At 41.3% G+C, this 13,121-nt stretch overlaps 1 protein-coding gene and 1 long non-coding RNA gene across 3 annotated transcripts in view; one reads left to right on the top strand and one right to left on the bottom strand.

The window, feature by feature from the left end:
- The window catches only part of LOC127007268 (mitochondrial coenzyme A diphosphatase NUDT8-like), a 9,448-nt gene extending 4,461 nt beyond the window's left edge, over window positions 1-4,987 (top strand). The window contains exons 1-3 of one of the 2 annotated variants that reach the window (XM_050878025.1): window positions 899-1,054; window positions 2,856-2,977; window positions 3,360-4,987. In XM_050878025.1, the coding sequence (XP_050733982.1) occupies window positions 2,906-2,977; window positions 3,360-4,076 (789 nt within the window). In that variant the 5' untranslated portion in view covers window positions 899-1,054; window positions 2,856-2,905 and the 3' untranslated portion in view covers window positions 4,077-4,987. Of the gene's footprint in view, window positions 1-898; window positions 1,055-2,855; window positions 2,978-3,359 lie in introns of those variants that run through there. The other variant, XM_050878024.1, reaches the window with a different exon arrangement.
- A 3,915-nt stretch (window positions 4,988-8,902) lies between these two features.
- LOC127007573 (uncharacterized) lies at window positions 8,903-10,323 on the bottom strand. The gene is made up of 3 exons (XR_007760290.1): window positions 10,146-10,323; window positions 9,771-9,929; window positions 8,903-9,181 (listed from the first exon to the last, which is right to left on the bottom strand). It is a non-coding gene; the product is annotated as an uncharacterized LOC127007573 (long non-coding RNA).
- Window positions 10,324-13,121: the final 2,798 nt, after the last annotated feature.

Raw genomic sequence — 13,121 nt, 5'->3', positions numbered from 1 at the left:
TGGCTTCTAAGGGCAAGGCTGTATCTTCCACGTCAGTTAGGAAGCTGAAGATGCTGTCGGTGGCAGACAAAATGGCTGTTATACAGGACCATGAGAGAGGTGTGAGCCGTGCCGAGCTCATGGTGCGGTACGGCCTTAAGAAGTCTACACTGCACGACATTATCAAGGGGAAGGAGAAAGTCAAGGAGGTAGTGAAGAAGATAGAGCACGGTCAGAAGGGAAAGGAAGTGTTCCGAGTCAAGAAAGTGCAGCACGACAACTTGGACGAAGCCCTCTACAAGTGGTACTTGCAAGAGAGAGCTGAGGGCGTGCCCGTGCGCGGCGTGGACATCCAGCACGCCGCAGAGAGGCTCGCTCACCACCTTGGCATAAAGGATTTTAAGTGCAGCGAGGGGTGGTTATGGCGTTTCAAGAGGCGCCACGGTATTGTGAAACGTGCAGTTTCAGGGGAACTCCTCAGTGCTGACAAGGCTGCAGTTCCGCCATTTGTCAACCGGCTACGAGAACTCCCAGAAGAGGAAGTCAGTGAGTGGCTAGAAGAGGACCTTGGACCGCCTGGATATCACCATCAGACAGAGGAGGAGATTGCACAGGATGCACAGCGCACCGAGACACCCGTTCAGGAGGAGGAGGAGGAGGAGCTACAACGTACAGCTGGACCGTCCCTAGCAGCAGGGGTTGAGGCTTGTGACACACTCCTCAAACTCATCGATAGGGTCGGCAACCCTTTGGCTGACCACTATGAAACTGTTAGGCTGATGAGGATGCAAATCATGAAGCTTCAGCAAGAGAAGGTGCAACTTAAAATTTCCTCATTTTTCAAGTCCCTGCCTGGAAGCAAGCGACCCCGCACAACGTCAGAGGATTCAGTAGCCTCCACCTCATCAGTGACTTCCACTACCTCCTCCATGGCTTCCTCCTCCTCAGCAGAGCTGTCACTGACCCCCTAGCTCCTCAAGTACACGTGCCACCACTCCCAGCAATGATGATCTGTCTGAATGTTTCAAGTATTTCACCTGAGCTGCCGTAGGAATTATTCACCGACCCATGAGAGGTATGTTTTCAATGCATGTGTGTGTGTGTGTGTGTGTGTGTGTGTGTGTGTGTGTGTGTGTGTGTGTATACTACGTACGTATTTACCTATCGTGTGTGTGTGTGTGTTTGCACGACGTGCGCGTGTGTGTGTGTGTGTGTATACACCACATGCATATGTGTGTGCGTGCACCGTGTATGTAGTACCTATTTACGTAATGCATTACACAGACCATTTCAACTGTTGGTGGTAACAGGCGTGCAAAATGTGAAAAAAAATCCATCAGGTAACTCGGATTTTCGGATAACTCGGATTGGCCTTCCCCCCAATTGGACCGACTTATGCGGGGTATACTGTATATATATATATATATATATATATATATATATATATATATATATATATATATATATATATATATATATATATATATATATATATATATATATATATATATATATATATATGCATTGGAACTTTTTTCATGTATAACCAGTTGATGATAAAAGATGAGAGCCCAATAATTTAGAAAATGTAGTATGGCACTGAAGAAAATGTTTTGGAAGATAAGCTAAACTATAACAATAAATCATAATTAAAGAAAATCAACTAAAATTTATACATCTATTATATTATGGATGAGCTGGATTTTCGGTATAATACCAGAAAAAAAATTAAGTTGTGAAACAGAGCACTAGATCATGTGTAAGTGTCAAGAAAAAATATAAATAAACTCCATTGGAAAACATACTACAGTGTTACTGTGATTTGTATATTAACTCCTAGGCTACGGGTACTTTCTCACATGCCTCCTGTGACATATGAGCAATTTTAGTAGGTGCTGAGTGCTAAGTTTTTTTCTGAGCTCAAGTAATCCAGTATTATAACTCCAGTCAAGTTTATTTTAGTCTCATTAACTTCAGTTTACCTTGACTTGACAATGATTGATGTTGAAAATCTGAACTCAAGCTTTAGTGAGAGCAGGAAAAGCAGGAATGTGAGTGAGGGGGCATTAACAGTGTATTTCAGGATATTCCCAGATACCCAGACCTTTCCAGATGCAAAAAAATCACTAATGATCAACAAAAGTGTCCAGTTTCAGCACATCACAGTTTGCTCAGTTACATTAATTCAGTAGATTTGGATATAAATGTTGAGATTTGATGTATATAATTTTTCTCAATAGACTTCAATGTTTTCACATGACTTCGTATATCTCAACAGCTGGCATTTGACTGACTGATAAGAGGAGGTTATCAACTGTAGAAATTTACCCTAAGAATAGCAGGAGTACATATGACCCATTTTTGCTACATTCACTAAAACACTTCAGGAAATGGCTTGTGATATTTATCTACACCCATAGCCATGGCCATAGCTGCTGAGGAGTTATATAACTACACCCGTAGTCTAAGGGTTAATTACTTTCAAAATCAATATTATATTACTATGGCATATCAAAAAGATTATGAAAAATTCAACTAATCTATTTTTTATGTGTATATTTTAATGAGTTCTTTCTTGTTGTCTGCATTTTCCTATTTTGTTTGCCAAAAGGCTTTCGGTTTAGAGATGGAAATTGAACTGTTGGAAAAGCTAATTCAAATGATATATAGGTGTCTATAATGTTGATGCTCCATCCTCTCATGGCAGCTTCCCCCCTAGGCTGTGGCAAGAGGGGGAGTAACTTTCTGTTGCAGCACTTCCCCCTGCACATTCAATCCCTTACCTACCAGTTCTTCAGTAATCACATACCCATTGGATTTGAATGCTTAAAAAGGTGAAAGCAAGTGTTTTGATTGTGTGTGTCTTTGTTCTGCAGGTGTGGTTGTACTGTGTATATAGGAACAGCCGGCAAAGCAGACCCTCAGCATGCTGGCATTAAGTCATGTGCCACACAAGAGCCACAGGCATAGCAGAGCAGCATTTCATGTTTTAGGCAAGGTGGGTCTCTAGGAACAGGGTTGTAGTCTCCATCAGTACCATCAAAATCATCATTATCACAGTGATCATTACATATTACCATTACCATCATTATCCCACCTTGGTTAGAGTAAGTATCTTTGTCATTAATATATTGCTATTGCCAATGCATCACATATTGATATCCATTAGTATTCCATCACCTGCCTCCTCTTCCCAGAAAAAATAAATACAGCATGCTACATTATGGATTAGTATAAGGTAGTTTACATTAAAAAAAATTGTATGGCAGCTGCTGACTGCATCCAACTTTACAAGTCTCTCTAACATGTTTTATTAGTAATTGCCATTAGTGGATAATGCAGCCTGTGAGACTGTGGCTCACCATTGTCCTATTTGACAGGTGTGCCAAACAGGTGTGTGGCCAGCTACTGCAGTAGTCCGAGGGACAGGTACTGCTGGACCTTCCTGGGAGAGTGTGCTTTCTGAAGAGAATAAGGCAGGTGTAAGGGCACGCCTAGCTAATATGCGAAGTCCTCGACAGATAAAGCAGCAGAATGACAACAGCAAGATGGCGGCAGTGTTAGTTCCACTATGCTGTGTGGAGGGTGAGCTGAGTTTACTGTATACTTTGCGTTGCCGCTCCATGGGTGCTCATGCAGGAGAAATCAGCTTTCCTGGAGGCATGGCTGATGTTGGAGACAAAGATGAGGTCCACACAGCCCTGAGAGAAGCCCAGGAAGAGATAGGGCTTGGTGGTGGGAAGGATGTGGAGGTGCTGGGAGTTTTGCCCCCTGTGCCTGACCGCTTAGGGGGCACAAAAGTGGTGGGGGTGCTGGCCTACCTGGGTCATCTAGATCCCAATGCTCTCATACTTAACCCTGGGGAGGTGGAGACTGTCATTGTTGCCTCCCTCATAAACCTCTGTCATCCTGCCCACGCCCGTCAAACTCAGTTTCGCTCTGCCAAGATTCCTCGAGGGTACACCTTGCCTGTGTACCTGGGGACGGAGCCTCGAATATGGGGCCTAACTGCCATCTTCACCCACATGGCCCTTACTGCCCTGCTACCAGGCCTCTACACACTCCGCCTGAACCATGTGCCGCCTCTGTCACAATGACGACCATAGCAGCAGGAACAGGGGCAGCTTTGTTTGGTCAGAAGGAACTCTGTAGCATTTTATGTAATAGGTTATATATATATATATATATATATATATATATATATATATATATATATATATATATATATATATATATATATATATATATACTCATCCTGTTTCGTTTGACCTCAATTACGGCTGCTTTTTTTATTGGGTTGCCTGTAAACTCATCTGCCAAGATAAACTGCAGAGCTTCTGTGGCGATGTTGTTGGAGGTCACAATTTTGTTAGTGGAACAGCTGATTAGGCTGTGCAAAGTTCAGACGTATCTCACTAAATTTATCGCCTCACTGGAGATATATTAACCTTATCGGTGTGCAGAGGAACCTCTCATATCACTATGACTCCATCACGCCATCACCACCACTAACAACAACAAGTAAGTTTTTACTGAAGATATTTACTGATGGATCTTTTGCCATTGTCTGATGATGGTAACTGGATGAGTGGGCAAAGATAGATGGGAGAAGTGAAGAGCTGTTGAAACATATAGTCAGTCAACACACACTTTTGAGTTTCATGCAGTTGGTGGTTTTATCTATTGCACAGAAAATTGGCCCTCCTAAAAAGTGTTAAAAGATCTTATCTAATTACATTATTGTATTAAATGTTATTCAGTTTAATTACCATATTTTGAGTGTTGCTCTCCACTATTAATCAGGTCAAATTTTTACTCCATAATGCAGACGTTAATCTTCAGCATTGTTGCCTTGTTGATTTTGTTACATTATTGTATAAGATACATAATACTCATAGCCGTCCATTACATTCAAAGCTTCCACCATCTTTACAAAAACTCTGTTAGCAAAGTTTGCATTCAATATCAAAATTATTTTTCATTTTCAACTATTTGTTTAAAAAATAGTTTTCTGAGTTTTTATTTCCCTGTAATATAACAAAATTATGGAATTCACTTCCTAATAATGTGAATGCTGAGAATCTGCAGTGAGCACGTTTGCCTCACAACCTAGAGGTCCAGAGGGTGGAGTGGAGACAGATGGGTGGTCTGCTTTCAAAAGAACATAAGAACACTAGAAGTCTGCAAGAGGCTGGTTGGCCGTTACAAGGCAGCTTCTGTAAGCCTAGCCCCACCCTACCTCACTAACCATGAATTTATCTAACCTCTTCTTGAGTGTGTCTGGTATTGGCACTCACAACTTGACTGCCAAGCCTGTTCCACTTATCCATGACTCTTCGTAAACTAATTCTTGCCTATTGCTACATGTCTTACCCAGTTCTTTTACAACCAAAGCCCTATTAACATCCCCCTTATTAAAGCCCTTCATCCATTTATAACTTCAATCAAGTCTCTTCGTAACCTTCACCTTTCTAAACAATGCAGATTTAAATGCTTAAGTCTATCCTTATATGTCAAGTTTCTCACCCCTTGAATCATTTTTGTCATCCTTCTCTGTGCAGATTCTAAGATCTTGATATCCATTCTATAGTAGGGTGACCAGAACTGGATTGCATACGGTAATGGAGATGAGGTCTACCTATAGTTGGTTCACCTGAGTCTGAAGTGTGCATTATCGCGCAACGGCAACCTGCAGCCACACAGCGTGTCCGATTTCGTGGATAATGTATGCTAGCCTACGCACAGTAAACGGTCGTCAGTGTCAATAATATGCAGGCAGCAATAACAAAAAACGTCAATTATAGTCGATTATGAGTTAAAAAATATTAGTAATGTCGCAAATAGCTGTTTTGTTAATTTACAAGATCGCTGATTTTGATTATTAAACAGTCTTGAAGCTGTCCACCACCGAGAAAATTACCAGGCTATATATTAACAAAACAGCTATTTGCGACATTTGTAATATTTTTTAACTCGTAATCAACTATAATTGGCGGTATTTGTTATTGCTGCCAGCATATTATTGACACTGGCGACCGTTTATTATGCGTAAGCTAGCATACAGTATCCACGAAATCGGACATGCCATGTGGGTGTAGGTTGCCGCTGCGCGATTATGCTCACTTCAGACTTTTTTTTTTTTTTTTTTTTTTTTTTTTAATCAAAGGAGACAGTTCAAGGGCACACAAAAAACAAACATTAATAAAAAAAAAAGCCCGCTACTCACTGCTCCTAAAAAGAATCCAAAGAGGTGGCCGAAAGATAGGTCAGTTTCGGGAGGAGAGGTGTCCTGATACCCTCCTCTTGAAAGAGTTTTAAGTCGTAGGCAGGAGGAAATACAGATGAAGGAAGAGTGTTCCAGAGTTTACCAGCGTGAGGGATGAAAGAGTGAAGATGCTGGTTAACTCTTGCATAAGGGGTTTGGACAGTATAGGGATGAGCATGAGTAGAAAGTCGAGTGCAGCGGGGCCGCGGGAGGGGGGGAGGCATGCAGTTAGCAAGTTCAGAAGAGCAGTCAGCGTGGAAATATCGATAGAAGATAGAAAGAGAGGCAACATTGCGGCGGAATTTAAGAGGTAGAAGACTATCAGTATGAGGAGGAGAGCTGATGAGACGAAGAGCCTTAGCCTCCACTCTGTCCAGAAGAGCTGTGTGAGTGGAGCCCCCCCACACATGAGATGCATACTCCATACGAGGGCGGACAAGGCCCCTGTATATGGACAGCAACTGTGCAGGGGAGAAGAACTGGCGGAGACGGTACAGAACGCCCAGCCTCGAGGAAGCTGATTTAGTAAGAGATGAAATATGAAGTTTCCAGTTGAGATTTTGAGTTAAGGATAGACCGAGAATGTTTAGTGTTGAGGAAGGTGATAGCTGGGTGTTGTCAAAGAATAGGGGATAGTTGTTTGGAAGATTGTGTCGAGTGGATAGGTGGAGAAACTGTGTTTTTGAGGCGTTGAAGGACACCAGGTTCTTCTTGCCCCAATCGGAAATAATAGTAAGGTCTGAGGCTAAGCGTTCTGCAGTCTCCAGCCTTGAGTCGTTAAGTTCCTGAAGGGTGGGTCTTCTATTAAAAGAAGTTGAATAATGCAGAGTGGAATCATCGGCGTAGGAATGGATAGGACAGTTCGTTTTGGAAAGAAGATCATCAATGAACAACAGAAAAAGAGTGGGAGATAGGACAGAACCCTGTGGGACACCACTGTTAATAGATTTAGAAGAACAGTGACCGTCTACCACGGCAGAAATAGAACGGTCAGAGAGGAAACTGGAGATAAAGGTACAGAGAGAAGGATAGAAACCGTAGGAGGGTAGTTTAGAAAGCAAAGATTTGTGCCAGACCCTATCAAAAGCTTTTGATATGTCCAGCGCAATAGCAAAAGTTTCTCCGAAACGGCTAAGAGAGGATGACCAAGAGTCAGTTAAGAGTTAGGAGATCACCAGTAGAACGCCCTTGCGGAACCCATACTGGCGATCAGATAGAAGGTCAGAAGTGGAAGGTGCTTTTGAATCTTCCGGTTAAGGATTGATTCAAAAGCTTTAGATAGACAAGAAAGTAAAGCAATAGGACGGTAGTTTGAGGGATTGGAGCGGTCACCCTTCTTAGGTACAGGCTGTGTGAAGGCATACTTCCAGCAAGAAGGAAAGGTAGATGTTGACAGGCAGAGGCGAAAGAGTTTGACCAGGCAGGGTGATAGCACGGAGGCACAGTTCTTAAGGACAATAGGAGGTACTCCATCAGGTCCATAAGCCTTCTGAGGATTGAGGCCAGAGAGGGCGTAGAAAACATCATTTTGAAGAATCTTTATAACAGGCATAAAAGAGTCAGAAGGGGGATGAGTAGGAGGAATATGCCCAGAATCGTCCAGAGTGGAGTTTTCAGAAAAAGTTTGAGAGAAGAGTTCAGCCTTAGAGATAGATGAGACGGCAGTGTTGCCGTCAGGACTGAGGAGTGGAGGGAAAGATGAAGAAGTGAAGTTGGAGGAGATGGTTTTGGCTAGATGCCAGAAGTCACGGGAAGAGTTAGAGAAAGCAAGGTTTTGGCATTTTCTATTAATGAAAGAATTTTTGGTTAGTCGGAGAATAGATTTGGCACGATTTCGGGCAGAAATGTAAAGTTCATAATTAGCATTAGTTTAAAGGCTCTGGTACCTTTTGTGAGCTACCTCTCTATCATTGACAGCACGAGAACAAGCGTGATTAAACCAAGGCTTTTTTGCGTGAGGAGTCGAGAAAGAACGAGGAATGTATGCCTCCATTCCAGAGACAATCACCTCTGTGATGCGCTGAGCACACTCAGATGGGTCTTTATCCTGGTAGCAATTATCATTCCACGGAATGGAAAAGTACATCCTCAGGTCGTCCCACCGAGCTGAAGCAAAATGCCAGAAGCATCGCCTCTTCGGTGGGTCCAGAGGGTGTACAGGAGCGATAGGACAGGATGCAGAAATAAGATTGTGATCGGAGGAGCCCAACGGAGAGAACAGTTTGACAGAATAAGCAGAAGGGTTTGAGGTAAGGAAGAGGTCTAGAATGTTGGGCCGATCTCCAAGACGGTCGGGAATACGTGTAGGGTGCTGGACCAACTGCTCTAGGTCGTTGAGGATAGCAAAGTTGTAGGCTTGTTCACCAGGATGGTCAGTGAAAGAGGATGAAAGCCAAAGCTGGTGGTGAACATTGAAATCTCCTAAGATGGAGATTTCAGCGAAGGGAGAGTGGGTCAAGATGTGCTCCACTTTAGAATTCAAATAGTCAAAGAATTTTACATAGTTGGTAGAGTTAGGTGAGAGATAAACAGCACAGATGTATTTAGTAATAGAATGACAGTGAAGTCTTAACCCTAGATAGGAGGACCTATGTTTTCGCAACGTTAAAGGAGGACCTGTATCCATTTGGCATCACTGAGGGAAAATGATAAAATAAATTATGCAAACATTTTTTATTCTCACTAAACGTTGTTGAGGTACAAATATAAGGTATCTGGAAACCTTAGGGGTATAAATGAATAGGAGTAAATGAAAATAAATACAGTTCGTAATTAATTGAAAAAAACTTTGAGAAAAAATTAAAGACTGACTCCTTCTGGCCCTGAGGCATAGAAATATTAAATTGAACAAAAAAATCCTACTAAACTATAAAGTTAAAGGTTTATACGACCACTCAGTCCGTCTTTCAACTCTGGAGTGTAGATAAATCAGGCCACCTGGAATGAATGAAAACCGGCGAATTAGTACGCGCGTTTTTGGCTCACTTTGGTAGATATGCGGTTTTATACATTTGTGCAAACTATTTTTTCTGTATACTATAAAAGACTAAGTCTGTGTGTGCAATATAAAAAAACTATTGTTCCTATATTCTACAGAACACTGTAAATGCGTGTGTGCAATATAAAAACTTTTGTTTCTATATATCACAAAAGTGTAAATGTGTGAGCAATATAAAAACTATTGTTTATGTATATCATAAAAGACTGTAAATGTGTGGAAGCATATATAAAATATGTAGTTACCTGCTAATTTACTCGTTGCACTCAAGGCAGACAATATTTGAGTGGTGTGGGCAGACAGGTTTCTGACACATGGAGCAGACGGTCCTTGTCTGGCTGGCTGTTTTCCATGGGCACAAACTGCACCTCTTCTTGGTCCGTGGTCCTGCTGGAGGATTTACATCCCTGCTGTTGTTGTGTTGGTGTTACAAACATTTGCCACAATGACATCTGACGTAGCACTCCTTCTTTACAAAACTATAATGGGAAAGGAGGACCTGAGCCATTTGGATACACTAGTACTTACAAATGACGACGAGAGCACACACTCTCATCAGCACTCCCATCGTCACTTATGCCCTCTGTTGTAATGTCAACTGTTTTATTGAAGTCCTCAGAGTTCACATAACGTTCTAGATCCTCCTTGGATAGGTATCTCTCTCGTTTTGGAGGCATTCCAACAACTCTAAAAGAAAAAAAGAAAAATTTTTTTTTTTTTTTTTATGCTACATATGGCGGGTCATGTTTCCATAAGTACATGAATATATTTAGCTAAAACACCTGCTGTTGTTGTGTTGGTGTTACAAACATTTGCCACAATGACATCTGACGTAGCACTTCTTCTTTACAAAACTATAATGGGAAAGGAGGACCTGTTCCATTTGGATACACTAATACTTACAAATGACGACGAGAGCGCAGGAGCGTAAACCAACGTGTTCTCACAACGAGCCCCGGCTCTGTACTGCGTGGGGAAACCACAAAAGTTGCCAATGCGCCAATATTGTGGAAACCATAGCCCGTGAAAACCAAAATCACTGAAGCTATGACTCCATGTGGCGCAGGTCCTCCTATCTAGGGTTAACCAGATGGTGGAAAATTCAGAAGAGTCAAGGTCGTGGCCCTTGGGTGAACCGACTAGAGTGCTAACAGCTTGATTATTGCTTACACTTCTTGAAATGAAACCCATTTGCACCTTATTAATTGCTTAAGATTGCATTATAAACTGGCTACACACACACACACACACACACACATTAATTTGTTATTCCATACGCATTACTTTTACAAGAAGCAGCAGATCACCCAGCTGTAGCAGGCATCCCACACGCAAAACACATACATCAAGAGCCTTGAGATGGAGAACCAGCTCAAGAATGAGGTGCTGAAGCCAAAGACATTTGACATTACAGTGCTGAAGAAGGCACCAAGGTAAGAACTCAGCAGCAAGGCCTCTGGGAGAAAAAGAAAGTTTGAGATTGGAGCTTGCTTTGAGTTAAGTGGTGAAAAGATTTTTTGAGAGGCTTTTGTGTTTTGTTTGAAGGTATATTGTTAATAAGAAAAGTGCTTACTTGGTTAGTCTCATTACTGAGGAAGAATAAATGAATTTAATGTCTGCAATAATATATTACCATTTTTATAGAAAATATTAATGGGAAATACATAAGAACTTGAGGATCAGTTATACTAACCCAACAGCTATTATACTAATTACCCTCAAATATAATTAAAATTCACCATGTTTCCCATAAAACAAACTGGCAGTCAACTTATGGCACAGACTCCAAAACTGATCAGTAGTACGGCAATGTACTTAACCTGGTGTTTTCTTCCTCCCCCAGTTGGCCATGATAGGGAGACTGAGGGCGAGGGCTGTAGGACTCCCAGGCACCAAGATGCAAAAGTTTTATGTACCCGAAAGTATACGTGATGAATGTTAACAACTTTGATAATAGACTTCATGGATAATATTTTACCTTGAGCATACCCTGTAAGCTTGCACATAATTATTAAACAAAAATAATCTCATCTTTCATCCTCTCTCCCTTATTGAATATATTCAGATAAAACGGTCCATATTATAACTTGGCATTAGATTAGCAAACAACAACTACTTTTAAAGGACTTGAAATGAAAAAAGAATAACTGAAGGCCAATAGGATATATAGGGTAATAGCAAGATACAGTAATGAATTACTGACAAAACCTACTAGACAGAAATGGAATGATTAATAGTACTCTTTATATTTTTTTCCATCTGGGATATTTGACAACTGAAGAAAAAACTTAAATTAAAAGAAAAATATCGCTATTTAGACTTTAAAGATATGTACCGGGTGTTACAAATTTCAACTTATGCAACAAATATACTCTTAGATGAAAGAGGAGTCGCATCTTCCCATGCTAGAGATATGGAAAATGACACACTAACATATATTTCAGAGAAAAAGTGATTAACAATGTGGTGATGAAGCAGAAACTTTGGAACCCTTTTTTTCAATATATATATATATATATATATATATATATATATATAGATATATATATATATATATATATATATATATATATATATATATATAATACCGTGATGAGTATGTGAATATGACAATAAAATTATGCAGAATACAGAAAACTGAGGCAGAGAATACATATATGGTGTTTCACAATCACTGGAGGATATTGAATATAGGAATAATTACTCTTAGAGAGAGAGAGAGAGAGAGAGAGAGAGAGAGAGAGAGAGAGAGAGAGAGAGAGAGAGAGACCTCCATCTTCCATTGGAAGTTGTTGTTGAAATTGAAGTAAGACTTACACACCTACATTTAGTAAGGCTTTCGTTGAGGTTATGTGTATTTCCATGGGTAGTCTTATGCGCCTATATAGTGATAGCTTGACCTGTACCTTGAACGTGAAAATATTAACACGAGAACCCGTCTTAATTGTCTCATGTATCTCTTTTATCTCCTTTATTATAATTGTGAGAGCCGCGTCTGAAGATACGGGTTTGTGGGTGAACTGCGCATATCAGGTGCATAACAACAGGTGAAAAGTTAAAGGACTATAATTTCTTTTTTTGGACTTTGGAATACTGCCTGGGGGTTGGGATAGCATGTTCCTCCCTTTTCCTTTGTTGTTTACCTGCAACAATAAACCATCAATCAATCAATAAACTTCTTAGCTCTGTTGGCATAACAAAGGTGCCGACATGTTTTCTCTTTCTACCTTTCTATCTATCATTCTTTCCTTCTCTCCTTTATTTTTCCTCTTTTCCTTCTTTTTCCTCCTCTTCCTCTTTCTCTTCCTTCTATCTATCTCTCTACGGTACATGTGTCTATCTCTCACCCTCATTCTTTCTTTCTCTCTTTCCTCTTTTTTTTCCTCTTCTTCATTCCTCTATTTCAGGCATCACCAAATGGCGGACCCCGGTCCGGATCCGGACCGAGCGATGGTTCTGTCCGGACCCGTGACCAATCTGCGGCCGGGTGACAGCGGGGAGGGAGGGTGTGGCGGGTGGCGGGGCGCCTTGCAACGCTGGCGGGTGTCAACAGGCCAGTGAGAGCGTGAACACTCTCAATTTCCTGCAGTAGGAAGGTCAAGCTAATATGCAGGGTGGCAGGTATGACCAAAGGGCGTGGTGGGTATCTGGGTGGCATGCACCTTTCACCATGGTGACGAGGTGGTGGACGGTGGCAGCCAGCAGGCGACACGCGGGCAGTGTATAGTGTGGGGGTGGGACATCTTCAAGAAAAAAAATAAAACTTTAATCAATGCTATGTTTGCACATATTCTTTTTCCTAAAAGAGCCACTTTTTATTCATTTTCTCCTGATGATGTTGACTGTTTTACTTGAAGTGTAGGCCTTTAATTCTTTAGG

The sequence above is a fragment of the Eriocheir sinensis genome, chromosome 35 (assembly GCF_024679095.1).
Source record: "Eriocheir sinensis breed Jianghai 21 chromosome 35, ASM2467909v1, whole genome shotgun sequence".
NCBI lineage: Eukaryota > Metazoa > Arthropoda > Malacostraca > Decapoda > Varunidae > Eriocheir > Eriocheir sinensis.
This window is presented reverse-complemented; position numbering and strand designations above follow the sequence as displayed.